Consider the following 27202-nt stretch of genomic DNA (forward strand, 5'->3'; position numbering starts at 1 on the left):
CCAGCCCCATCTATACCCCCACGCTTAACCAGCTTCCTTCGGAAATATTTTTACAGGGCTCAACTATGCTCCCGACACTAGGCACAATTTTTTTTCATTCTCAGGAAGTAAAGACTAGGCAACATATCCTGTGTAACAGCCCATGAGACTTTGGAAGAGAAGAGCAGGTCTACAATGATCCTAGGTTCCTGATACCCACAATATCTCCCTTCTTAGTTCAGATTCTAACTCTAGAACCTGCGCAGAAAAGTGGGGCAAAGTTTGTTTTCCAAGGTCTCCTCTCATCAGCCTCCAATTTGCCCCGTTTTCCACTTTTGTGATGCCTGGTGCCCTGTGCTTCTTGCAATGTCCCCCATCTTCCCACTGTAACCTGAAACTCATTCACATCTGGGTCAAGGAACTTAGAACACCTTGAGGTTTAACTCCTCCTCCTCCCCTGTTTCCACAGCTAATTAGTTGTTAAACCCACCTTGCTGCTATTTCTCCTCCCCTTTCTGTTACATGGAAATGCTGTTCTCTATTTCTTCTCCTTGGTCCAGGAACATGGCAGAATTGCACTTCGTCTCATTCTTGAGGCTGATCTTGGCCAGCCATATGACGCTTTGGCCAATAAAAGATGGGCAGGGGTGACATATGTTGCTTTGGGTGGAAGAATGTAATTGCAATATACAACACTAAAACACTTTTTTCCTGCCACTGGAACCGACAACATTCCAGATGGCAGAGGCTCTGTTGACCTGATTCTCAGAGTAAGGACTCCAAGTCTGTGTACAATGGATGTGTAATGTGAGGAAGAAATAAACATTTGTTAACTAATTCACTGGTTATTACTGCATGTCATCAAGAGGACATGACCGCTGGTTGACTCAAGAGCTGGACCAGGTAATCAGAGGTTCCTCACCCCCTCCCCTATCCTTGGCATGAATACTCTACCCACCATTCCCACCATGGGAACCATTTTCAAGGATGTGGGCTTGACAAAGCAGTGTGTTGTTGAAACCATCTGAACAGTATATGTGACTGAACCCAGTTAGGCCTCTATATAAACGTTTAAGATTCTCGCAGAGTGGGAGAGGAGATCTACTCATCTTATGGCCACCTGAGATAAGCCTTGGATTTAAGTTCCCTTGCTTATTAAAACTTCCATCTACCAGTCTGGAGTGGTCTGCCTTTCTTTGTTCTCTCTCTGCCCAGTCTGTACATTTCACCCTGGGAAATTCTTGGGATGTGAACCAACACCATCATAATCTAGCTCATCCTGACTAATACACTCGGATTACTGTTGAGCTTCAGGCTCTCATCACTTCTCACCTGAGCTCTAACACATGCTACTCAAAGTGTAGTTTGTACATGGTATCCACAAAATATGGCCAGTTTTTAATGAGGTAAGGACAGATACTGAGAATAAACATTTAGAAATTCTTATAGCAAGTTATCTGATTAATTTTATCTGTTGAATCTAATAATAAAATATTTGGGCTTACAGTCTCTCCAAATCTTAGCACTGTGCCTTACTCATGGGGTACTAGAATAGTGTTTGTCAAATAGGATCAAAGCTTCATGATTACGAAGTAGAATTACAGTAGGCTTTCAAGCAACAGCAAGCAGACCTGGGGGATATTTAAGGTGCAAGACTCATTTCTTTAAATGAGTGTGAAACCGTCATTTAAAGGTTCCTAGAGTCTACTTTTGCCAACACAAAAGTTAGCTCCAGCAAGCAGAGAACCTTCCTGAGCTCTTTCTCAACTAACATTAAATACTGTTTTAAGTTTGCCTACAAAAAAGCATGGACATGAATGTATTTATTCTTAGGAATAAAACTTTGTAAATATATTGCCTTTGAATAGTTTTCCAAATTATCCACAAATGGCTTGACATTTTGACACATTTAAGAGTACACGAAGTTAATATAACTGATCCCTAAATCACTTCCCAACTCCCTCCAGGACTAACTAGAGTTATTTTTCTCTCCAGAGGTTGGTTGGTTGGTTGTTTTTGACATTAATACATCTCTCTGCACCAAACAAGAAGCAGGCAGCATGGTCGCCTGAAAAGAACAGTGAGCTGCGTGTAGGACACCTGGTCCTAGCCCTCACTGCCCACTTGCTTGCTACTACTAAATGAAGCCATTGCTTAACTACTTGGTGCGCTACTTTCTCCACCTAGTAAATGAGGATAGGAAGTTAATAATAATGAGTACATAGCATCAGCTTTGCTGAGAGAATCAAAATAAAGTGTACTGAAGCACTTGGTAGTAAATAAAATGCTATGCAATTGGAACTTGGCCTTTATATAGAATACTGCCTTGGAATGCGCTCAAATGATCTCATGCACATAGATTTTCTCCTCTCTAGCCAGATAGTAAGTCCTTAGAGGTGCACTGTGTCACATCTCTTTGTACGCTATCCCAAGTTCAGTCCTCTGGGACAAATAATATACATATAATGATTGTTTGAAAACTGTTTAATTTACCAAAAGTTGTTGAACCCCATCACCATCAAGTCACATGCATAAACTTCATACACTGCATGATGGGTATTTTTCTCTCGCACTGACATCCTTGTAGAGTTTTGGCTAAGGAGGGTTGTCACTGGTTATCTGAGTTCCTTGGGGGCACAGCTCATGTCATTAGCCTTTGTATCCTACATTTACCTTAGTTTTGCTGGCACACAGAAGGAGCCCAGCTGATGTCTGAAGCTAAATTAATAAATGCATGAAGTGAACTTTAATGAAATACTTCCTAATATTACCTCCATTCAGTCATCCCAGAACCTAAAAAGCCAACCTTTGTTTGATTTTGGTTAAACTGGTTTTTAATTTCACATTTTAAACCCAACATTTTAAAAGTCCACCTGCCCAGTAAGTCTCATGATTTTTCCATCTTCTGTCCTTAGCAAGCACAAGCAGTTCTTACTCAAAGATCATTAAAAGGATTAGGCTGCAGGGGTGAGGGTGGTGAGGACCAGAACAGCTATCAGGCTGAAAGAAAGGAAAATTGTACTAACTGTTCAGATACAACACTGTTCTGCACAGTAAACAGAGTGCGGCGGAGGAAGAAAGGGCTTCTCTATAGAGGAGCTATAAGCTCTGGCAGGTACCACTGGGCTGCACTAGTGAAGAGCTTCCTGCTGGGGCTGCAATGGAAAATGTGACCTCACAGACCAGGGACCCCAAGAACAAAGGCCAAGACAGCGCTGGAGAGGAGTCAGCAATGCCCTTTCCCTGTTCCTTCTCCCACGTAGGGAGGGATCCTCTTATAAGAAAGTCTATGTTTGTTACGGCAGCACTTTAAGTCTTTTACCAACACTAGTTAGCCAGTTCAGTGAGTGTTTCAGAGCCAGGGTCTCTTGCTATGTGATGGGATCCTGAAGTTTATTTAATAAATTGGGCTTTTGTAAGGAAAACATGAAATGTGTCATTTCATATGGTTATGAATAAAACCTTAGTCTAGGAAAAACACCCACCCCACCCACCCTTGCCCCAAACAAGCTTTTATTTTTCAATAAAGATCTACATTTTGAGTGAAGCATGAATCAAGTCACATATTTAATTTTACAGGCAGGCCAGAAAGGAAAACTTACTTATATTTTTGAGCACAGAAAACTTATTTATATTTTTATTTATGCCTACTTCCCACAGATTGAGAAGAAATTTTCAAGAGCACCACTTCTGAAGCTAACCAACTCCTAGAGTCTGAAAATTCGGTGCTTATTTCGCACTGCCCTCTGGTGTCCACATGGATCACTTTAGTTTGCCTTGAGGCAAAAAGTAAGCATCTATGTAATTAAACAAATCTACAATCTGCATTCATTCTTTCACTAAATATTTAGGAGAGCCTCGTATGTGCGAGTTTTTGAAAGGAGACAAGATACAGAGACATAAAAAAACAAAAACAAAAAACATGGTTCCTTGCTGTTCTTAAGGGGCCCAGAATCTAACGAGAGTCAAAAGTAACTGTAATCACACAATTTGATCATGCAAAAGAAATCCCTTTACCTAGTTTACCAGTCAAATGAGACTGACACATCTGGGTTGTCACCCTTTCCAAACTGTTCTCCACCATTATTCATGTTAGTATATATTTGGCAGGCTTTGGATAGAACAGTCTTTGGTGAAGAACATTCTCTGTACTCCTTTGGTGAAGGGGCATTCTGAAATAGAGGAGCCATCCCAGCACACACAATGAGATTGAGGCCTAGATTTTTTTTTTTAATGTTTTATTTATTTCTGAGAGAGAGAGAGAGAGAGATAGAGACAGAGACAGCATGAACAGGGGAGGGTCAGAGAGAGAGGGAGATACAGAATCCGAAACAGGCTCCAGGCTCTGAGCTGTCAGCACAGAGCCCGATACGGGGCCCAAACCCACGAACCGTGAGATCCTGACCTGAGCCGAAGTCAAGACACTTAACCAACTGAGCCACCCAGAAGCCCCGAGGCCTAGTTTTAAAAGTTTCTGTGGGAATGCACCTTTTGAGTTAACCCCAGAAGATACTTCTGGTCTTGTACTAAGAGCTCACTGGTTACCAGATCGGACATAGGAATCTAATATTCATTAAGCCTCACATTTCTTTCTGAAGATGCAGACTGTTTTTCTAGCACTGTGATGAGAAGCCTCGAAGGAATCTAGTGGTAGAGACCCTAAGAGCAGATCATAAACTGTTTTAGGATCCTTAGATATGCAAATTGCTAACCGGAGTCGCAGAAACACACATTATTTTGGACGGGTGCATTTTCAGAACTTCCAGGGAAGCAGAGGGAGTTTGAAGGAGTTGTCAAGACTTTCCATCGAGAACAAAAGTGAAAATTCAAATATCATCAAAGGAAAGTAGTCAGGAACGACTACAGACTAAGAATGATGCTTTACGCTATTTTATAATGTTCCTCCTTTTTGCCATTTTTGCATTCTTGTTCCTGTTGTCTTCTAGAATAGCTAGCCGGGGACCTGCTTCCCACCATTAGCATATGCAAAGGTGACAGGCTTTTGGGCATACGATTCCGATTCCGATTCCGATATCCACCTTGCTGAGACTTTCTCCCTCGCTGGCTTTGAGGAAGCACCCAGCCTTGTGGGCAAGGCCCGTGTGGCAAAGAGCTGAGGGTGGCCTCTTGCCAGCAGCCCACTAGGGACTGAGACCATCAGTCCGGCAGCTCCCAGGGAACCAAAAGCTGCTAACAAGGAAGGAAGGAAGGAGGGAAGCAGACCTTGGCCCGGTCAAGCCTCAGATGAGACTGGCCTGACTGCAGCCTTACAAGGACCCAACTGTGAGATATTAAATGTGTGTTGCTGTAAGTTGCTAAGTGTGTGGTACTATTTTTATGCAATGACAGATAACTAATAAAGATCTCAAAGTACTTTATTTTAAAACAGTTATTATAAAAGTGATACAAAAAAACCAGAAGACACAGTCATCCATTTATCACTCTGCCACCCTATTAAAAGTACAGCTAGTAATTTGTCACCCTTTTATTAGATGCTTGGTGTATTACTTACATCCATGATCCTACCCATTCATACACTTTCATATCTTGCTTTATTAATTATATATTTTCTCATGTTTTTCATTATACTCATTACTAATTTGTATGAGTATATAATGTACCATTTATTGGATATATTGGCTATCTGCATCTGTTTATTGACTATTTCCCTATACCAGGGGTTGGCAAACTATGGCTCTGCATTTGTAAATAAAGTTTTATTGGAACAGAGTCATACCCACTTATTTATATTTGGCTATAGTTATTTATGTACTAGAAATAGCAAATTTGAGAAGTTTTAAGAGAGACTATATGGTTTGCAAAGCCTAAAATATTTCCCTTCTGGCCATTTACAGAAAAAGTTTGTTGACTTAAACTTTTAAGTGGTTTACAATTTGTGCTATTACAACTAATGCCACTTAGAATATCTTTGTGCATATAATTTGTTATACTCTAGGCAACATAATTGGGAGGTATTAACAAAAGTGAAATAACTGGGTCTACTTAACAAAGATGTTTTTAAGGCTGACACTGTCCCTCACTATCTAATATTCTAGCTAGAATAAGAATGGACAGCAAGGTCCTGTACTCTCATAGGTGGCACTTCTCTGGTCCCTATTAATCAAGACATATATGTAATTTTATAGTTGGAATGAGCATATTTTTACTTTTGACTTAAGTCAGCAGTAACTGTCACACAAATACCAACTGAAAGAAAACTTCTACTTTCTACTGGGGATTTAAAAACAAACTGAGTAAACTCTCCAGGTGTCAAGGTGTCCATGAAAGGCCATTCCAGGCTAGTTGTAGTGGCCAAAAGGCACTAAGTAGGATGAATAAGAAAAAGCTGACAGTCTCAGTAATGTATAAGCAGTGGTGGCAATGAACAGTGAGGCAGCTATGAGTTGGGGGACAGAAGTGCTTGACCCCTGTGAATACATCCTAAGCATAAATCTGTATATAACTATCATTAAACTGTATCCAGATAAGAGTTCTAGGGCAACTACCCTATACTTAGGAATAAAAAAAAAAATTCTATCTGGGAAAGTTTTATTCCTCAAAAAGAAAAATGGAATGGGGCCAGCTAAGTCAACCCTAACTATCTTTGAGATAAAGGATGAACCAGGCTGACGGATCTCAAATCCAATCCCAAAGTAAGCATCAGGAAGTATAGGTGTCATCTTCTAAGGGAAATATTCTGCAATAAAAAAAAAAAAGAAAAAGATCAGGATGGACCTTTTCCCCAATATAGAAGGTAGTTTAAAAGCAAAATCAGACAGATATTTAATGTAATTATCCTAATTACACCACCAAAGTATATAAAGAAACTATATATTACATATTTATTTTATTAAGATGTTCCTGTCAAAATGTCAACTCATTTAACATTTTCTAAAGAAGTGTTCTTTTGGGTAAAACTGTTATAAGCCTTTACATTCCACCTTAATTATCAAATAACATCATGACTTTATAAAGTACTCTAGGAAATGATGAAATTCTCCAAAGAGTAAATAAATCTAATTACTTTTCTGAAACTATGAACATATTACTTTAAACAAAACAGCCAGTTTTCTGAGGTGTGAAAATCAGGTCATTCTTTCCTTGAACTTTCATATTGCAAAGGAAGTTGAATGGCTTGATTCACACTTCAAATCATGTCATAATTTTCTTCTTTTTTCACTGTTTACTGATAGTTGCCTCAAAACTGACCTGAGGGTCTGGTAGCATAAATCCATCAGTAAGTTTATAATAGACTATTGTGGAATCGGACTCCACTATGGCCAAAGTAAAAGACATTGGCAAATCTGGATCACCTTGCAATTTTCGAGATGCCTTCAAGATCTCCCTTATCCTGAAAATAAAGCCACAATACATTTAGGATTCAGAGTCACTCAATTAATAAGATCAAACCTGGAAAATCTTGGGGAAGAGGGAGTCAATAACATTATAGCCACAGTGCTGACTCAGCAAATGTCTGAAGGCTCAAATATAGACATCTAAAGTTGTCGTCTCATACAGAAAATCCTGCAAATCAGTCATCTGCTGAAAGCCATCTTTCAGTCCCTTTTGTATTTTCCCATCTCTCCTGATCATCATACATAAGAGAATCTACTGCATTCTGGAACCTATAGAATAAGGCACTAACAGTGTTCAGTGAGCCCACATCGCCTAGGGATCCTGGGCATTCACTGTCCAATTTTCCAACTTGGTATCATATGGTAGAACAATGTAGTATTCAGGTTTGCTTTAAAGAAAAAAAAAAGCTTTTAATAAACATTTCCATGTTTCTATACGGTGTTTATCATTTCTACCTTTAAATGGCTACATAGTATCTATTGACTCAAAATTTACCCTATTTCTGTAAAGTTCTTGCAGGCCTTTTATGGGGAGGAGGGTACTAACAAAGATGTTGTCATGAAGGAAGTTGTTTCTATTGGGTCTTTCCAAGGATTGGAATTATTATATATGAATATAGATATTTTTATGGTTCTCAATATGTATTCTGATACTTAATAGAAGCTAAGAGAAAAATATAGAGAGAAATAAAACTTTTTTCTTATCAAGTTATATATCAAGCATCAATGTTATAAAGGATTTCAGTTTGCTTGCTATGGAAAACAATCTACAAATTGAATATCTAGATCTTCAAAGTGCTATTAGCTTTTGTTTACCACAAACTAAAAATCCTTATTACCTACTCAATAAAGCCTGTGTTCAATAATTCAGTAATATGTAACCTCCGGAGGAGCTTTCTTAAACAGGCAAATAAAAAATAATCAGTTGTCTTTTTCATTAAGCTAACCAATTCTCCAGAAATTGGAAAAAGATTTACTGGCATATTAACATGCTACAACTGAATACATAAATAACCCAAACTCTTGTTCTCTTTAGCAGAAGTGTAATTTACCCACTTAAGTTCTATTCCCATCCCTAAGAAAAAATTTTATGCTCACTCTTCACTCATCCTATTAGTTATTAAATCTATAAACAATCTAAAAAGAAAAGTCACTGCTTTGAAGCATTCTTACTACAATAATTACAATGCTTTAAAAAAAAAATCCATAGTAGAGACTGGAGAATTTAGTGATTTAAAAACAGCAATAAATTTCTGGAAAGCTGAAACTAAATTATTATTGCTAAAATATCACTTAATCACTTTATGACATGTCACGCAGTGATAAGTGGCTTATTAAAACAGTTGCTAAAGCCTGCTTACCTACTACCTCTCATTTAAGTGTTCACAGGTATGTAATGATATAAAGAAAGAATGCATTTCTAAGTTTCTTTCCTCAGAGTCAAGCCATTTCTAAAATGACCTGAGCGAGTCAAGTCAACAATATGGTAATACTTCAGTTGTTAAGCATAATTGTCAGGCAACATTTATTGGGTATATAAAATCTGTCTACCTGGTGAAATCTTAATTCCTTTTCAGGAGTTAGCAAGGCATCAGCTCCTCTCTGAAGTCTTCCCTGTCACCTTTCCCCATAACCTCTAGGCAAAGTTATGTATCTTACCCTACGGAAGCACCTTGTGCAAACCTACATTACTGTAATTGCTACCTTGTATTTATACCTCTCAGTGTCTGTTCTCTACTGGATTGTACCCATTTTCAATGCCAAAGACAAAAACATTAGCCCGATATGCCTAATACTGTAGTAAAATACCTGGGCAGAATGATTGAATGAGGCTTTTGAACAAAGATTTCATATGGCTAAATATATTTCTGACAGATACTTTTCTAAAGTTTATTATGCAATTCTATTATACTAAATAAAACTTTACCTTGTCATGAAAGATCACAATCATCATTTTGATAATTACTACTGTAGATATCGTGGTAGATGGTGTATCAAAGAACTCCCTAGAATTTCTTAAAAGTATCTGCTATTTGCTTGCTTTTTATCCATCAAAACATTCTAATTATCTTATCCCTTGTCTCTGTACCAGAACTTGGCCAACTATAGTCATCTGTTTTTTCATGGCCTGTGAGCTAGGAATGATCTCTATGTCTTTATTTATATTTTTAAATTTTCTTTAATATTTACTTTTGAGAGAGAGAGAGAGACAGAGACAGAGACAGAGCACGAACAGGGGAGGGGCAGAGAGAGAGGGAGACACAGAATCCGAAGCAGGCTCCAGGCTTCCGAGCTGTCAGCAGAGAGCCTGATGCAGGGCTCAAACTCACAAACCATGAGATCATGACCTGAGCCGAAGTCAAACACTTAACCGACTGAGCCACCCAGGCGCTCCTCTATGTCTTTAAATGGTACATTTTAAATGGTCATATAAGTACCTACATAATAGCTACAATTTTGCTACTTTGTCCACAAAGCCTAAGTATTTCTTACTTGGCCCTTTCAGAAAAGGTTTGCTGACCCCTACTGTATACTATGAAAAAGGTTAAAAACAAAAACTGTAAGAAACAACCATCAGGGCGGTGTATTCTTTTCCAATACTATTTATTCAAAAGGAAGAGTAGGAGGAGATTCCACTTCTAATTAGAATGCAGAAGACCTCGAAGACTGCCATTCTTACCATAACAAAGAAAAAACACCTGAATTGTTTTAAAATATTACATTTTTATTTGAAGACATAAAAGAAATGTGAACACAAAGAAATATAGAGGAGATACATTTTAATGAGAACTGAGCCCTTCCCAGGTAAGTAGAGAACATGAGATAAGCCACTTTCATCCCTAAGGGGAATTGCTAAGCGTGGGCACAGTGACTAGAAGAGGAAACCAGTCACAGGCAAACAACCTCACTGTGACAAAGAGAAGCCATCAATACCTGTAAGAGCCACATGTGACCTAGCATGGTGGACTGAAATCTGTAGACACACCAGTCCCTCCAGCTCACCAATTCTCCTTTAGGGGACTAATGCTGCATTTAGGGGACAGCATGCTGGAAAAAAGCAAGCAAGCTCTAATCACAAAGGCCTCATGAAGAGAGAGATTTGGTCCTATTCTCAAGATGTGAGAAACTAGAAGAGAATGGAGATAACTAAAATTGCAGTTCGGCCATGACTAATCTTGACTTCTGACTACATTGACTAAATCAGGCCTTGACTCTACTTGCCAGAAAGGATAAGCTCCTTTGGGGCATGGAGTAGTCAACATCAGTCTCTTATTTATACACAATGTCCAGATATAGTGAACAATTCTAAGCTATGCGAAGAAGCAAGAAAATGTGTCTAATGGGGGTGCCCGGGTGGTTCAGTCGGTTAAGTGTCCAACTCAGGCCATGATCTCGCAGTTCGTGAGTTCGAGCCCTGTGTCAGGCTCTGTGCTGACAGCTCAGAGCCTGGAGCCTGCTTCTGATTCTGTGTTCCTCTCTCTGCCCCTCCCCTGCTCGCATTCTCTCTCACAAAAATAAACATTAAAAAACTTTAAAAAAAAAAAAATTAAAACAGAAAATGTATCTAAAAATCAAGAGCAAAAAGTCAATATAAGACAACCTTCAGAAAAACTAAGGTTGTTGAAAAACTCAGATGTGGTTGGAATAAATAGCTAAAGACTTAAAATAACCATTATAAAAATATTATAATATTGAGAGGGAAAACAGACAAAAAGGGTAAGATAAAAAAAATTTAAGTAGAATAATGAAAATTCTAAAGGAAACAGACATCTTAAAATTAAAATATATATATATTTTTGAAGTGTCGACTAGGCTTAATGGTAGACTACACTTGGCTAATGAAAGGATTTAGTAAAGCTGAAAACAGGTCACAAGAAACTAAATTAAAGTACAAAGAGAGACAAGAATTTAAAAAAAAATACATCAGAGGCCTTTGGTACAATATCGGTTTAACATATGTGTAAATGGAATTACAGAAGGAAAGAGAATGGTATATGCCTTAACCCATTCAAGCTACTGTAACAACAAATCACACATTAGGTAGCTTATAAAGAACAGAAATTCATTTCTCACAGTTCTGGAGGCTGGAAAGATCAAGGAGCCAGCATGGTCTTTTTTTCTGGGCCAAGAGATCTTCACCAATTCTCGAAATGTTTCAGCTATTTCCTCTACACTGCTAGAGTCTAAATGTGTCCCCCAGATTTCATATGAGGGAATCCTAACCCAAAGCTGATGATATTAGGAGGTGGGATCCTTGGGAGGTCAAGCCACAAGGGTAGAGCCCTCATAAAGGAATTAGAAGATCCCTTGCCCTTTTCACCATGTGAGGACACAGTGAGATGATGCTGGCTTTGACACAGGAAGAGGACCCCCACCAGAACAAGACCATGCCGGTACCTTGAAATAACACAAGAAACAACAGGTGTCAGCAAGGATGTGAGGAAAAAGGAACACTCGTGCACTGTTGTTGGGAATGCAAACTGGTGCAGCCACTGAGGAATACAGTATGGAGGGTCTTCAAAAAGTTAAAAATAGAACTACCTTATGATCTAGCAATCATACAAGTGGGTATCTACCCAAAGAAGACAAAGACACTAACTCAAAGGGATACATGCACTTTGTTTATCATACTATGTTTATCATAGCATTATTTACAGTAGCCAAGACATGGAAGCAGCTGACGTGTCCATGGACTGTCAGCTAGATAAATACAATGTAGTATATGTTCCACGGACTGAGGATTAGATAATTACAATGTGGTATATATATATACAATGAAATAACATTCAGCCATAAAAAAGAATGACATCTTGCCATCTGCAATAAATACATGGATGGTGCTAGAGAGTATAATGCTAAGCGAAATAAGTCAGAGAAGGCAAATATCATATGATTTCACTCATATGTGGAATTTAAGAAACAAAACAAACAAGCAAAGAGAAAAAAAGAGAAAGAGAGACAGAGAGAGAGAGACTAAAAAAAAAAAAAAAAACCCTAGAAACAGACTCCTAACTCTAGAGAACACACTGGTGGTTATGAGAGGGAAGGAGAAGAGGAAGATGGGTCAACAGGTGGTGGGGAGTAAGGTGAGCACTTGTGATGAGCACAGGGAGATGTGTGGAAGTGCTGAATCACTATATTTACACCTGAAACTAATACATGTTAGCTAACTGGAACGAAAATACAAACAAAGCAATTAATTCTCTTTAAATATTCTTAAGTGGCAGAGTATGACAGGACGGGACACAGATGGAAGGGGAGGAAAAACCTCAAAGCCTATTAAGGCGATTTTTAAGGCACAGTTTCCATTTCTTAAGATATGGTATTGCTTACGCCAGAAACATACGTGCATACATGTACACGTGCACGTATGCGTGGGGCTTTTTCCTAAGGTGAACTGTCTGGGAATTCTAGCCCATATACTACACTTTAGGATAGAAATTTCCATCTCATTCATATTTGTTTCCAGAGTTCTTTAATACAAACAGCAACACATTTTCAAATTTCCTCAAAACACCTATGTGGGAAACCTAACATTGGAAAACTAGCTCAGAGTTGTAAAAGGGGTTTTGTCTTCAGAGTTGAGGGAAATCACTGTCAAAAATGAAATGGAAGTTCCCATCTCAGAGCTCTGTTTATCCTACTTGTATGCGTGTGGGGGGAAAACTACCAGTAAGTTTTTTCAGAAATAACAGAATAAAACAGTTTATCTGCTGTTACTAAAAGCATTGGAGGGAAGGGGAGCCTGGGTGGCTTAGTCGGTTAAGCGTCCGACTTTAGCTTAGGTCATGATCTCGCGGTTCGTGGGTTCGAGCCCCGCGTCGGGCTCTGTGCTGACTGCCAGCTCAGAGCCTGGAGCCTCTTTCGGTCTGTGGCTCCCTCTCTCTCTGACCCTCCCCTGCTCACGCTGTCTCTCTCTCTCCTAGAAATAAATAAAACATAAAAAAAAGTTAAAAAAAAAAAATAAAAGCATTGGAGGGAAGACTTAACAAAGATTCTTGTTCAGAATCTCTTCTGGTCTATTTTTAACAAAGGTTTAAAGTAAAGCCATCATCTTTCCCTACTGGAGATTTTTTTTGTTTGTTTCCTTGATGGGACACCAATAAACTCCTAAAAATGTTACTTTGCCTTTAAGTCAACAGACTGCACTTTCTCAGTATAACAGCAACAATATAACAAAAGGTTCCAAAGTTCTACTTCAAAAACCACACACAGTTGTAAAGATGCTGAGAACCATGAAGCCCCACTATAATACTATAATCTCACTTAACTTCTAACAAGCTTACAGCCTGAAATCTTAATTCAGAAAGCTCAGGACAAAATTTCCTATATGTAAAACGTTTTAAAACTCAGTTCTTTGGAAATATATTGGGGAGATGTTTCATTATACAAATCTAAAATAATTTAGATAAGAAAATTATTTACAGTTCATATTTGATACAAATCCATATATGAAAAATAAAATCTATGTATTCATAATAAGTTCCCAGTCTCAAGTTCATTATATTTCAAAGGAAAAAATCTAAGGAAAGAAATCAGTAATAAGTTGTTGATCAACAGTAACAGAAGCTGATGTTTACAAGAGGTTTTCCTTCCCATAACTTCAGAGAGAAGCTCAACATACTGAACACAGAGTAATTCTGAAGTTTAACAAAGCTCACTTGAAAAAGTCTGAGGTGAACACAAAGGTAACATTATCTGGCTACTGGCCTTCCTCCAAAATATGTAAATATCTTCCATAAATCTTAGCATTCATTTTTCTGTGATGATTCTATAATAGAGACTAAGCAATTTCTGAAGATTTGTACACAGGAAAGCAAGTTGAAAACACTTTTAACTCAAATGGAATAAAATGGAATGCATAATGGCTTAAAATTTATTATTAATTTCAATCCGCAGAAATCCTGTCTTCTTCAAGGTTGCCAAACTGGTACATACTGTAGCCATATCAAAGAGCTACTCCTTGATCTGCCTCATTATGATCCACTGGAACAACACATCATAATGCAACTGTGAAACAACACAAAATTAAATTGTTGCTCAAGGTACCAAAGAATATTCATTCACAGGCTCAACCTTGATGAACAGTTTCAAGGATAACAGACCACTTCCTTGGGAATCATGCTAATGTCTTCCTAGTTTAAAAAAAAAAAAAAGTCAAGGCAGCTAAAGTCCCAAGGTTGGATTATTGAATAATTAAGTTCCTGTGTGGCCATTCATCCCAGTGGGAAGTCATTCTGCTAAAATAAACTGCAAGATTTTTTTTGTTTTTGTTTTTGTTTTTGCGGCTAAGAGCAAAAAATGCTGTGTCAGTTGAAAGACCCTGCTGGAATTGGGGGTTTCAACCAGCAACAGATTCCAGCAGAGGTAGCATGAGGACACACATTTTGATACGCAGGGAACCAAATGACAGAAATTATTTTACCAGTTATTAGACTTCAGGCCTCAAATAAAATAATGGTCATTAAATGCATTTGTAATGAAGTATATACTTTTGAAGAGAAGAAATATTTTTTGATTATAGGGAAATAATGGAATATCCTTCAAGAAAATATGTAGCACTTCAGGATTAAATCTTATAACTAAGAACATCTTTTAAAATGTCCTACAAATACCATATGTTTGCACGTATAGGAGGATTAGGAGGAACTTGACGGAGGAACAAGGGGGAGAAGAAGAGGGGAAATAGTGGGGGAAAAGGAGAGAGGCAAACCATGAGAGACTCTTGAATGCTGACAAAAACTGAGGACTGATGGATGTGGGGGGGAGGAGGGATGGGCATGGAGGAGGGCACTTGTGGGGATGAGCACTGAGTGTTATGTGGAAACTAATTTGACAATAAACTATTTGTAAAAAAATAAAATAAAATAAAATAAAATAAAAAGGATAAAAAAAATAAAGCATTAAAAAAAAATAAAAAAATAAAATAAAATAAAATGTCCTAAAAAAAGGAACTCAATAATTTTTAGTAACTCTTTAGTTCCCCATTAATGTAAGTCCTTTCCTCAAGACACTAAAGTCAAAGAAGGGTTGGAAGGTGGTTGGTGGGAGATGTGATGAGGATATAGATGAAAAAGAATTTGACTAAAAAGTAAGGCGGCTCTTCAGAGCACTGGCAGAATTCCTCTTCAGACCTGTGAGTGTTCTCTGTCTGCAGATGCATATTACAGGTACAGCGTAAAGTGTGGGAAACAGTGATAAACCTTGCAAGTGGATGGATTTTGCAGACATTCTAATTTTCTTTGGAAACTCTGGGAAGGTTGCTTGTAACATATCTTTATGTTCTTTACAATATTATTTAGCAAGTCTGTGCTGCGGGAACTGACTAGTCTGAGAATTCATTCATTCATTCATTCATTCATTCATTCAACAAATACTTAATTAAAACACTGGGGCAACAGCAATAGAAAAAGCAAACTTCCTGCTTTTATGGATGTTACTTTCTAGTGGAGGAAGGAAGATAGGAAACAATCAAAGACAACCAAATATATAATATATTGAGTAGCAATAAATGTGTTATAAAGGAGAACTACTTCATAGGTTGCAATTATAGAGTACAGCGATGAGAAATGATGAGAAAAGTGATAAGAAATGACAGATTTGGGATATACTTTTAAGAAAGGACTGCCAGAATTTGTTGATGTATTAATTTGGGGTATGAAAACTGGGTGGACTAAAACTAGTAAGAGATTATAGCCAGGTTACAGGATACAAAGTTAATATAGAAAAGTCAAGTGCTTTTTTATATACCAGCAATGAACAACTATAATTTGAAATTAAAAAGACAACACCATTTATATTTGCATAAAATAAGCATAAACCTAACAAAAATATGTACAGGATCTAATAAGGAAAACTATAAAACTCTGATGAAAGAAATCAAAGGAAATCTAAATAGAAAGAAAATGAAGCTAGACATGCTCCTTATACTTTTCACCAAAATTAACTCAAGGATGATCATAGATCTAAATGGAGAACACCAAACCATAAAACTTGTATGTAGAAGACAATATAGGAGAGAATCAAAGTGACCTTGGGTTTGGCAACGAGTTTTTTCTAATTTTTTTTAAATTTATTTTTAGTTATTTTGAGAGAGAGACAGAGAGCAAGAAGGGGAGGGACAGAGAGAGAAGGAGATAGAATCCCAGGCAGGCTCTGCACTAATAGTACAGTGACTGATGTGGGGCTCGAACTTACGAACCATGAGATCATGACCTGAACCAAAATTAAAAGCCAACCACACCAACTGAGCCCCTAGTGATGAGTTTTTAGAATACCAAAAGTGTGATCCACAAAAGGAAAAAATGACTTAGTTGGGCTCTGTTAAAATTAAAAACTTCTGTTCTGCAAAAGATACCATTAAAAGAATGACAAAACAAGCCACAGAGTGGGAGAAAATATTTGCAAAACATGTGTTTGATAAAAGGACTTATATCCAAAATACATAAACCCTTAAAACTCAACAAAAAGAAAAACAACCAGCCCAAATAAAAAAAGTGGGTACAAGATCTGAGCAGGCATCTCACCAAAACAGATATACAGGTAGCACATAAACATATGAAAGATGCTCAACATCATATGTCATTGGGAAACTGCAAATTAAAAACAAACCAGATACTACTTATGCACCTATGAGCATACCTAAAACTCAAAAAACAAAAAGTGCCTTGGTGGCAAGGATGCTATTGCTAAGTGAAAGAAGCCAGTATGAAAAGGCTACATACTGAATAATTTCAACGATATAGCATTCTGGAAGAGGCAAAACTACAGAGAAAGTTCAAAGTCCAGGGGTTGCCAGGGGTTCAAGGTAGGGGCAAAGGGGATGAATACATGGAACGCAGGGGATTTGTAGGGTGGTGAAACCATTCATGCGATGGTGGACACATGGCACTATGAATTTAGAACTGTTCAATAAAAGGAATGAACCTTGATGTAAACTATGAGCTTTAGTTAAAATAATGTATCAATATTGGGTCATTAATTATAACAAATGTACCACATTCATGCAAGATGTTAAAAATAACACTAATAAAAACCATGTTGGGCTGGGACTTATATGGGAAACCTCTGTACTATCTGCTCAATTGTTCTGTAAGTCCATCTATACAGAAAAGGACTCCAAGGGTCTTGGCCTGAGCTTCAGAATGAACAGAGTTGCCTTTGGCCGACTTGTGAAAACTGCAGAAGGACCCGTCTAGGTGGCAACTTGAGTTCTTCGTGGACATTTTAATTTCAGGTACCTTTTAGATCACAGTGGTGACATCAAACAGGCAGTCAAATGTGGGTCTCAGGTTCAAGAAGAGGTTGAATTGGAGACCTAAATTTGGGAGTCCTCAGTATATCGATGATATTTAAAACTGTGGACCCAGATGAGGTTTTCTAGGGAGTAAGTATGAAGAAGAGAGAAGCTCAGAGATCTAGGCCTTAGAGCATTTTCACATGTAGAGGCTAGAAACCTAAAAAAGTTCAGCAAAGGAGGCGAAGAAATGGCAAGTGATGGAGAGTTACTGACCTCCTCAAATCCCCAAGTTACACTCTGCACTAACAGCCAAGCATTTCCTGTCTCTTCAGATTTGTGTATTTTAATTGGAGTCTTCAGAGAGAATGGAAACAAGCATTATAATTCCTAATATTCTCAAATAATTTCCCCACCTTTGTTTCAGGATATACCCGTGTCTCTCAAAGACCTCAAAGTGGCAAAACCCTTGCTCTAACTTTCTCTTACTTTTGGATTCTTTAATCCATTCTGCCCCTCTTGATCTACTACTGCTTACCTGAAGGGTGGTTACTTTTCTCATATTCTGTCTGTCTCTCCTTCTGCCCCTTCTTTCTCATTCTTCCATTCCTCATTTCTCTCACATCACACACACACACACACACACACACACATGCACACACACCCTCGTCCTAGGGCTTTCACCAGGTGCAGACAGGCACTCCCTCTGCCATTACTAATACCCAGTCGTGCTGAACGACTTGGAATTTCCAGGCTCTCGGCATTCAATATCTTGCTCATGATGTTACTTCTGTCAGGAACTTACTTCCATTCCCATCCCCATTCCATATGACACTGTCATATTTCAAACAACTTGTCTTACAGGAGGCGTTCTCAGACTCCCCCACCTCCCACACCAGCAGCCTGAGGTGGGGTCTCCTCCCTCTGTAGTCGGCCTCAGTGCCAGGTACCTGTTTCTCATTAACCTCTATCACACTGGATATAAACGCCTGTCCGTCTCAGCTCTAGACTGTGAGCATTATGAGGGCAAGGTCTGTGATGTTATGTACCCCTTAAGTCCAAAACATAACAGGCACCCAACAAATTAATGGGAAATGTAGAGAATACTGGTGTAATCTGCATTTTGCCTTTTTATGTACCTCTAAAACCAAAACATGCTTCTTCTTTGCTCTAGACTATAATTATATTTATACTTATTATATTTAATGTTAAATAAAAATATAATTATATACATTTTAACTAAAAGATATATTATTTTGGTATAAGAACAATAAAATATTAATTTTTCCTTACACATCTCAGTGTTTTAAAATATGGGCTCTTTTTCTTCTCCCAATAAAAACACTGATATAACATATTTAAAGATAAACGACTGGTCTATTTGTATTATCTGGGTTACTGCTGTGAAAACACATAAACAGCTTATATTTTAAAAGTAATCATGTTCTTTAAAAAGCGAAAATTACTATTAATAGTTTTTAAACAGAATTATTTTAAAGCTACATTAATTCTAACAAAGAAAAAAGAATGCAGCTTTTCTGATTCAACGTAGGAAGAAGGCTGAGTGTATTCTTTTGAAAACAATGTTGTAGGGGCACCTGGGTGGCTCGGTCAGTTTAGCGTCCGACTTTAGCTTAGGTCATGATCCCTTGGTCGTGAGTTCAAGCCCCGCATCCGGCTCTGTGCTGACAGCTCAGAGCCTGGAGCCTGCTTCAGATTCTGTGTCTCCCTTTCTCTCTGCCCCTCCTCTGCCTGTGCTTGGCCTCTCTCAGAAATGAATAAACATTTTTTAAAAAGATACTTTCACATTTACAGCTACCTAAAATACTACTACAGAAACCTGTCATACCATTATCCTAACCTTGTTATAATATACTTCTCCCATTTGGGGACATTAAACAAATATCAGCGGCCAAAGAGAAGCTAATCAAACTATCTGAATATAAATTTGACTTCATTTGATACCCTAGCACTGAAATAAGGTCTCTGCTTTCATTAGGAGCCCTCTGGTTACCTCATCTTTAAATTCATCAGATCTTTTTGACCTCAATGAATTCATTAATATGATTTTATACCATTGCTGGGTCTGGGGAAACTGTACTCATAACATTTGCAGTCATTTACCAAACTTGCTACATGGATTCCTAGATTCACTTTAGTAAGAAATAACATAGAGCACTTTCATTTGCATATACCATCTGAATATATAACTTAATATAGTATTTTAAAACATAAGCTAAAAAGCATTTTACATTAGCTTTAAGAGGTATTTTTAGATGAGAGAAAAAGGAGATGTGTCCTTCCCTGCAAGAGACACAAACTACCTCCTACTCCATCAGCATAATTTTCCCACTAGATAGTCAGAGGCGGGCACTTTACCAATTCTAATCTCCCACTGGAGATAAGCAATTAGTATTGAGTTGATGTTTTCACAAGGGACAATTACACACAAGACCTTCTGAGACATGAAATATATGTCAAAAGTGTTTTAACTATGGACATATATCATGTATAACTGCTTTGCAGAAATCACCAGTTGCAAAGTGTACTTTTGCTCAAAGTAATGCATTACTCACTTTCATTCAAATACACATTCGCTCTTGCCAGAAACTGTACAAATTAAATCATGTCCAAAGCCTGGGAAAACAATTAGGAAATGGATACAAAAACTGTTTAGGCATTCTTATAAATTCACACAGATAAAACGTTAGATATTGACTAGAACCATTGCCTTTTAAGGAGTCAGTAAATACATGTACCGCAAAAATAAATCATGGAAAGAATGAGCCATGCAAGCACACATGCGACTCTGCACTCGGTGGTGAGGGAGCACGGCGGGTACCGCAGGGACTTGAAGCGATACGGTAAGACTGTTTACTGCCATGACTGCGGAGATGTCACGCGTATAACTAAGTTGTGGTTACCTACAGAAATGATAGAGTTTGGGCCAGTTTTACAAACAACAGACTCCAAAATTTAGGATGTAAATAAAGGAGATAGATTATCATGCCTTCTATGCTATATGTCATTTGTAAATAGCAGGGGCTTACACCTCCAGCAAATTATGACCTCCTCTGGCTTTCATGCTTTGTGTACCACCCAGATTCCCCAGTAATAACAACATGACTTAATGTTTCTGAGGCAGAGTGCGGATACATACACACATGCACGCATGCACGCGTACCATTCGTCAAGCAGCTAAGCAGCCTAGTCTAGGATAGTGATTTACAATTGGGTGTATTCAGGTTGATTGTGCAGTGTATGACAAGTAATTTGTTTCTCACAATAAAGTACCAAAGTTGGTAGGTTATTGATTCAATATAAAATGAAAATTCCCTATAATCGATCATCATTCTCATCCATTTACATTCCACCATGCTTTCCTGAGTAAGTCAAAGGGAGAAGTCGGCTTCAAAAGGTCCTGGGAACAATACAGGACCCAAGCCTATAATACTAATACTATATATCTATGCAGCAGTCCAACAAAAGCGAACTGGAATTCTGAGTCAGAACAACAATAAAAACAAAGGTTAAAAGCAACAGTAAAAGCTAAGTACTAAGTATCGATAGTTACTAAGATCACACAAAGAGAGGTAACCAGACATTATATGCCTACTGATGATGGAACAGACCACCAGCTCTACTGTCTTACTAATGTGATCAGATTAAATCTATCAACCCGCTGGCTGCAGCTGCCAATTTGCAGCAAACACAGAGGACAAGGAAACGCGTTGCAATGCACCATGAGTGAGCAATCGGCAAACCCAGACTATGGGAAAGTACAAAGGTCCAACCGCCCAGGGTCTTCAACAGGAAAATTGTTAAGAAAAGAAAGGGATAGAGGCAGAACCCATACATCGGGGGTTACTAAGCTACAGTCTGTGAGCCAAATCTGGACTTCCTTCTTTGTTTTGTAAATAAAGTTATAAGAACACAGCCACACCCATTTGTTTATGTATTGTCCATGGCTGCTTTTGCACTAACATGGCAGAGCTGAGGACTTGTGACAGAGACAAAAGAGTCTGTGAAACTAAAAGCCTCTGCTATCCAGAGCTTTATGCAAAAATTTGCCAATCTCCACTACAGATTAATGGAGATTTATAAGATATAACAAAAAATTTAGTGGGCAAAATTCTTGAGACACAACTCTACAAATTTATTTGCAAAGATATGGTTGATTTTAAATTTTATATGGAAAATAAAAGGACTAGTATGAACAAAGTTGGAAGACTTTACCTGATTTCAAGTCTTCCTATAAAGCTACAGTAATCAGGACAGTGTGTCACTGACATAAGGACAGACACACAGAGCAAAAGCACAGACTAGAGAGTCCAGAAAGGGATGCACACAAATGCTCAAGTGAGTTTCAACACAAGTGTCCCAGTAATTAAATTACACTGGAATAACTGGACAAGCATTTGCAAAAACAAGAAAAGAAAAAAGAATCTTGACTCTTAGCTCATAACACAAATAAAATTCAACTCAAAATTAATCACAGACCTAAAAGTAAAAACTAAAACTGTAAAATTCCAAAAAGAAAACAGTTGAAAATTTTATGACTGTGCATTAATAAGCACACATTGCTTACACAGAACCCCAAAACTACAACCTTTAAAAGAAAAAAAAAAGGTTGAATTGAACATCAATCAAAATTAAAACCTTCCATTCCTCTAGAGAAATTAAGAAAATTCATAGACTAAAAGAAAATATTTTCAAAAAAAAAAAACACTTGATAAAGGAATTGCATTTAGAACACATACAGAACTCTTATAATTTATGAAGAACACAATACAACCTTTAAAATTTAAACAACAGATTTGAGTTGATACTTGACAAAGAAGAGGCCCGGGTGGCAAATATGTACATGAAAAGATGCTTAGCATCATTACTCATCAGGGAAATACAAATTTAAAGCCACAATGAGATATCACTAGTTAAGTGAGTGGCTAGAATTAAATAAACTGATCATCCAAAAATGATCAGTCAACTGGAACTTTTATACTTTGCTGGTGGGTACAGAAAAGAACACAGTCACTTTGGAACACAGTTTGACAGCTTCTCATAAAGTTAAAAATATATTTACCATACGAACTAGTTAGTAATTCAATGCCTAACTCCAAAGAACTGAAAATATATGTCTACACAAAGACCCATATGAGATTGTGGCAGTGTTTTCATCCATAAAAGCCAAAAACTGGAAACAATCCAAATGTCCAACAACTGGTGACTGGATAAACAAACTGTGGTGCATCCACATAATGGAATACTACTGAGCAACACGAGGGGGCACACTGGTGTGCTCAGCCACACCAAGGGGTGCACTGCTGAGCAACACGAGGGGGCACATGACTGAGCTCAGCCACACGAAGGGGCACACTGCTGAGCAACATGAGGGGGCACACTACTAAGCTGAGCAACACGAGGGGACACACTACTGAGCTCAGCCACATGAAGGGGCACACTGCTGTGCAACATGAGGGGGCACACTACTGAGCTCAGCCACACAAAGGAGTGCACTACTAAGCTCAGCAACACGAGGGAGCACACTACTGAGCTTAGCAACACCAGGGGGCGCACTGCTGAGCTCAGCAACATGAAGGGGCGCACTACTGAGCAACACGAGGGCACACTGCTATGCTCAGCCACACAAAGGGACGCACTACTGTGCTCAGCAACACGAGGGGGCGCACTACTGAGCTCAGCATCACGAGGGAGCACACTACTGAGCTAAGTCACATGAAGGGGCACACTACTGAGCAACACGAGGGGGCGCACTACTGTGCTCAGCCACACGAAGGAGTGCACTACTGAGCTCAGCCACACAAAGGGGTGCACTACTGAGCAAAAGGCGGGGGGGGGCGCACTGCTGTGCTCAGCCACACAAGGGGGCACACTACTGAGCACCACACAAAGGGACGCACTACTGTGCTCAGCAACACGAGGGGGCGCACTACTGAGCTCAGCATCACGAGGGAGCACACTACTGAGCTAAGTCACATGAAGGGGCACACTACTGAGCAACACGAGGGGGCGCACTACTGTGCTCAGCCACACGAAGGAGTGCACTACTGAGCTCAGCCACACAAAGGGGTGCACTACTGAGCAAAAGGCGGGGGGGGGGGCGCACTGCTGTGCTCAGCCACACAAGGGGGCACACTACTGAGCAACACAAGGGGGCGCACTGCTGTGCTCAGCCACACGTGGGGGCGCACTACTATAGGCAACCGCACGGAAGAATCTGCAAAGCATTATGCTAAGGGATGGAAGCAGGACACAAAGGTTAGGATTCTATTGATAGGACACTCTGGAAAAGACAAAACTATAGGGATTGATGACAGAGAAACACGAGAGGAGTCTGGGAGGAACTGTGTATTGGTTACGTGACTATACACTTGTTAAAAACTAACAGGTCTCTTTCCCTAAAATGAGTGATTTTTACTGTATATAAATTTTACCTCAATAAGACTGACTTTAAAAAAAAACAGGCACAACTAAACTACAGGGAAACACAAGAAAATTATTACTATAAAAGTATAAATAACAGTTACTTTTGTGGGAAGGAGAGGGTTATGCTTGGGACAAAGCACGTGGTAGGGGTTTAGGGATGGCCGAGAAAAGTTCTATTTCTTTGCTTGATGGTGGTTCCAAGGATTCAAGATGTCTGCTATATAACTCAATGTATACATTTTTATTGTATAGTTTTCTGTATCTGGTTTTATTTTACAATAAGAGATCTAAGACAAGAAACAATGTGTTGGAAGGGATATGGAGAAAAGGGAACACTTATGCACTGTTGGGGGGAATGTAAGTTGGTGCCGCCAGTATGGAAGACAGTATGGAGGTTCCTCAAAAAATTAAAAATAAAAATACCATATGACCCAGTAATTCCACTACTGGATGTTACCCAAAGAAAATGAAAATACTAATTCAAAAACATATATGCACCCCTATGTTTACTGCAGCATTATTTACAAGAGCTCAGATATGCAGGCAACCCAAGGGTCCAACAATAGATGAATGGATAAAGATGTGGGGCGGGGGGGTGTATGTGTGTGTATACATACATCATATATCTGTAATATATATGATGGAACATTACTCAGCCATAAAAAAGAATGAAATTTTGGCATTCACAACAACACGGATGAACCTAGAAGATATTATGCTAAATGAAGTCAGAAAAAGATAAATACCATATGATTTCACTTAAATGTGGAATTTAAAAAACAAAACAAACAAACATAAACCCAGAAATAGACTCATAAGTAGAGAACAAACTGGTGGTTGCCAGAGAGAGATGGATGGGGGGCAGGCAAAATAGGTGAAAGGGATTAAGAGGTACAAATTTCTGTAATAAAGTAAGTAAGTCATGAGGATGAAAAGTATACCATAGAGAATACAGTCAATAATTATAATAACTTTATATACGGTGACACATGGTTAACTATACTTACTGTGGTGAACATTTTATAATATACATAACAGTCAAATCACGATGTTATACTAACATAATACTGTATGTTAACTATACTTCAATAAAAAAAAATCAATAAAATAGAAAGAATTCTAATAGCTATGAGACTTCATTATCTACTATGAGACCTTGGTACAATTCACCTAATCCTTCATTATCTTTTGGAAACAGCAGAGTATAAATAAAAATACATTTTAACCTCAGTTTTTTATATGTGAAACTGGCATAAAATAAGTGCTCTATATATACTATTCAGAATTTTAGTGCTGATGAAATGAGAGTATACTTAGGAATATACTTTTAAATATTATAATGTTATCTATAAATGCAAACCACTCTTACAACCACAAGGAATAATCTACAGCACCGCTCTCCTGCTTAAAGCCCTTCAGTGACACCATCCATCTAGCAGCAATTTTTACAGTGTTCTTTGTAGAACCGAGGACTCAACAGACATGCTTCAGGGTCAGGGACCTGTGTATATTGTACAGTTTGTGCCTTGCACAAGAATGCCTGGTGCAAGCAGGTTTGAAATCCAGTTTATGCTGCTTGCTAAGCCTTCAATCCTGGTGAAGAGACTTTTTTTTTTTTTTCAGTCCAAGAGGAGTATCTCTTTCTAATTCACTCAAATGCACTCTTTGAGCTAGTTGTAGCCCTATTCAAAGACTCCCCCATAAGCTGATGCCTTCTTTTTTGTCAAACAATAACAACGTACACTGTCTGAAAAGTTATTGCATAGTTAAGACCAACCTCGAATGAGCACATCTTGGATTTCTCTTTCCCTGGTTACGAATGGACCTGAGCCATTTGAGTTCCTTTTCTGTGACTTGTCTGTTTCTGTCCATGATTTTTGTGGGGTTGTTTTCCCTGGAGTCACAGAAGCTGTTTATATACTATGGATTTGTCAGTTATGTGTCAGTAAATCTCTTCTACTTACATATTGCGAGACTATAAACCCAGAACCTTTTGGAGAGCAATTTATTAACAACCAGTAAAAGGGAAGATGTAAATGCTAGAAGTCCCAGCCATTCTACCTCTAGACTTCCACCTTAGAGAAACTCTCATACATGACAACAAAGATATACAAGGCTCTTCGTTACAGTACAAATTTTAATAGCGAAAAATTGAAATCAGTGATTGCTTTCATGATCTAGGTAAGCTTTTCCATCTCATTTCCCATCTTTCCTACTTTCTCATGAGTTGTATTTACTCATTTATTCATCCGCTGCCTTACCCAACATTATTAAGCACCTACTCTGAACCAGACACCGTGTGTACAGCCAGGCAATCATGCTTAACTACTGGCAGTTGTCCTGCTAAAACATGGTCTCTCACCACCTTCAGGAGGTTTTTCCTGTCCTTCCTTTGGGTCCTGCTACAACCTTCTATAAAGTACTTCTCCATACTCCATTATCCTTGTTATTCAATTACCTAACAACAAAATAAGTGGAGGCAGTCCCAAATTACACAGTTAATGAAATCTCAGAATAAAGGAGAATTGTTTTTATTAGATTCCATCCAACAATTAGCAAAAAAAAAAAAAAAAGAAATAAAATTTATTTTCCAAGTCAACATTTAGTGCTAGAACACTACTTTCAAGGGGATGTCTTAAGTACCATCTGATCTCATTTACATGTGGGATCTTAAAAAACAAAACAAAACAAAGTTCCTAGATACAGAGAACAGACTGGTGGTTGTCAAAGGCAGGGAGTGGGGAGTGGACAAAATGGGTTAAGGGAGTCAAAAGGTACAGAGTTCCAGTTATAAATAAAATACACAAACTATGGGGATTATATAATGTACAGCATGGCAACCACAATTTATAATACTATACTGCATATCTGAAAGTGGCTAAGAGAGTAGATCTTAAAAGTTCTGATCACAAGAAAACAAATTCTGTAACTACATAAGGTAACATATCTTGACTAGGCTTATTGTGATGATCATTTCACAGTATATACAAATACCAAATCATTATACTGTACACCTGAAACTTAAGATAATGTATGTGACTTATACCAAAAAAGGGGTTTGTCTTGAATAATGTGGTATTCCCAGCACTTAGATCACTGCCTGACACATAACACTCAATAAATATTTGGTAAGTGAAGACTAAAAAGCCTCAGCAATATTATATGACAAATAATGACATTTAAA

The 27202-nt window shown here is 38.2% G+C and overlaps 1 protein-coding gene across 1 annotated transcript in view; it reads right to left on the reverse strand.

Moving 5' to 3' along the window:
- Window positions 1–5449: 5449 nt before the first annotated feature.
- Window positions 5450–27202, reverse strand: part of TSEN15 (tRNA splicing endonuclease subunit 15) — a 28673-nt gene continuing 6920 nt past the window's right edge. Inside the window, exons 4-5 of the mRNA XM_039256626.1 lie at window positions 7189–7330; window positions 5450–6676 (exon numbers count right to left, since the gene is read on the reverse strand). Coding sequence (XP_039112557.1) covers window positions 6656–6676; window positions 7189–7330 — 163 coding nt within the window. The 3' untranslated portion in view covers window positions 5450–6655. The remainder of the gene's footprint in view (window positions 6677–7188; window positions 7331–27202) is intronic.

The sequence above is a fragment of the Hyaena hyaena genome, unplaced genomic scaffold, assembly GCF_003009895.1.
Source record: "Hyaena hyaena isolate Hyena2069 unplaced genomic scaffold, ASM300989v1 scaffold_580, whole genome shotgun sequence".
Lineage (NCBI taxonomy): Eukaryota > Metazoa > Chordata > Mammalia > Carnivora > Hyaenidae > Hyaena > Hyaena hyaena.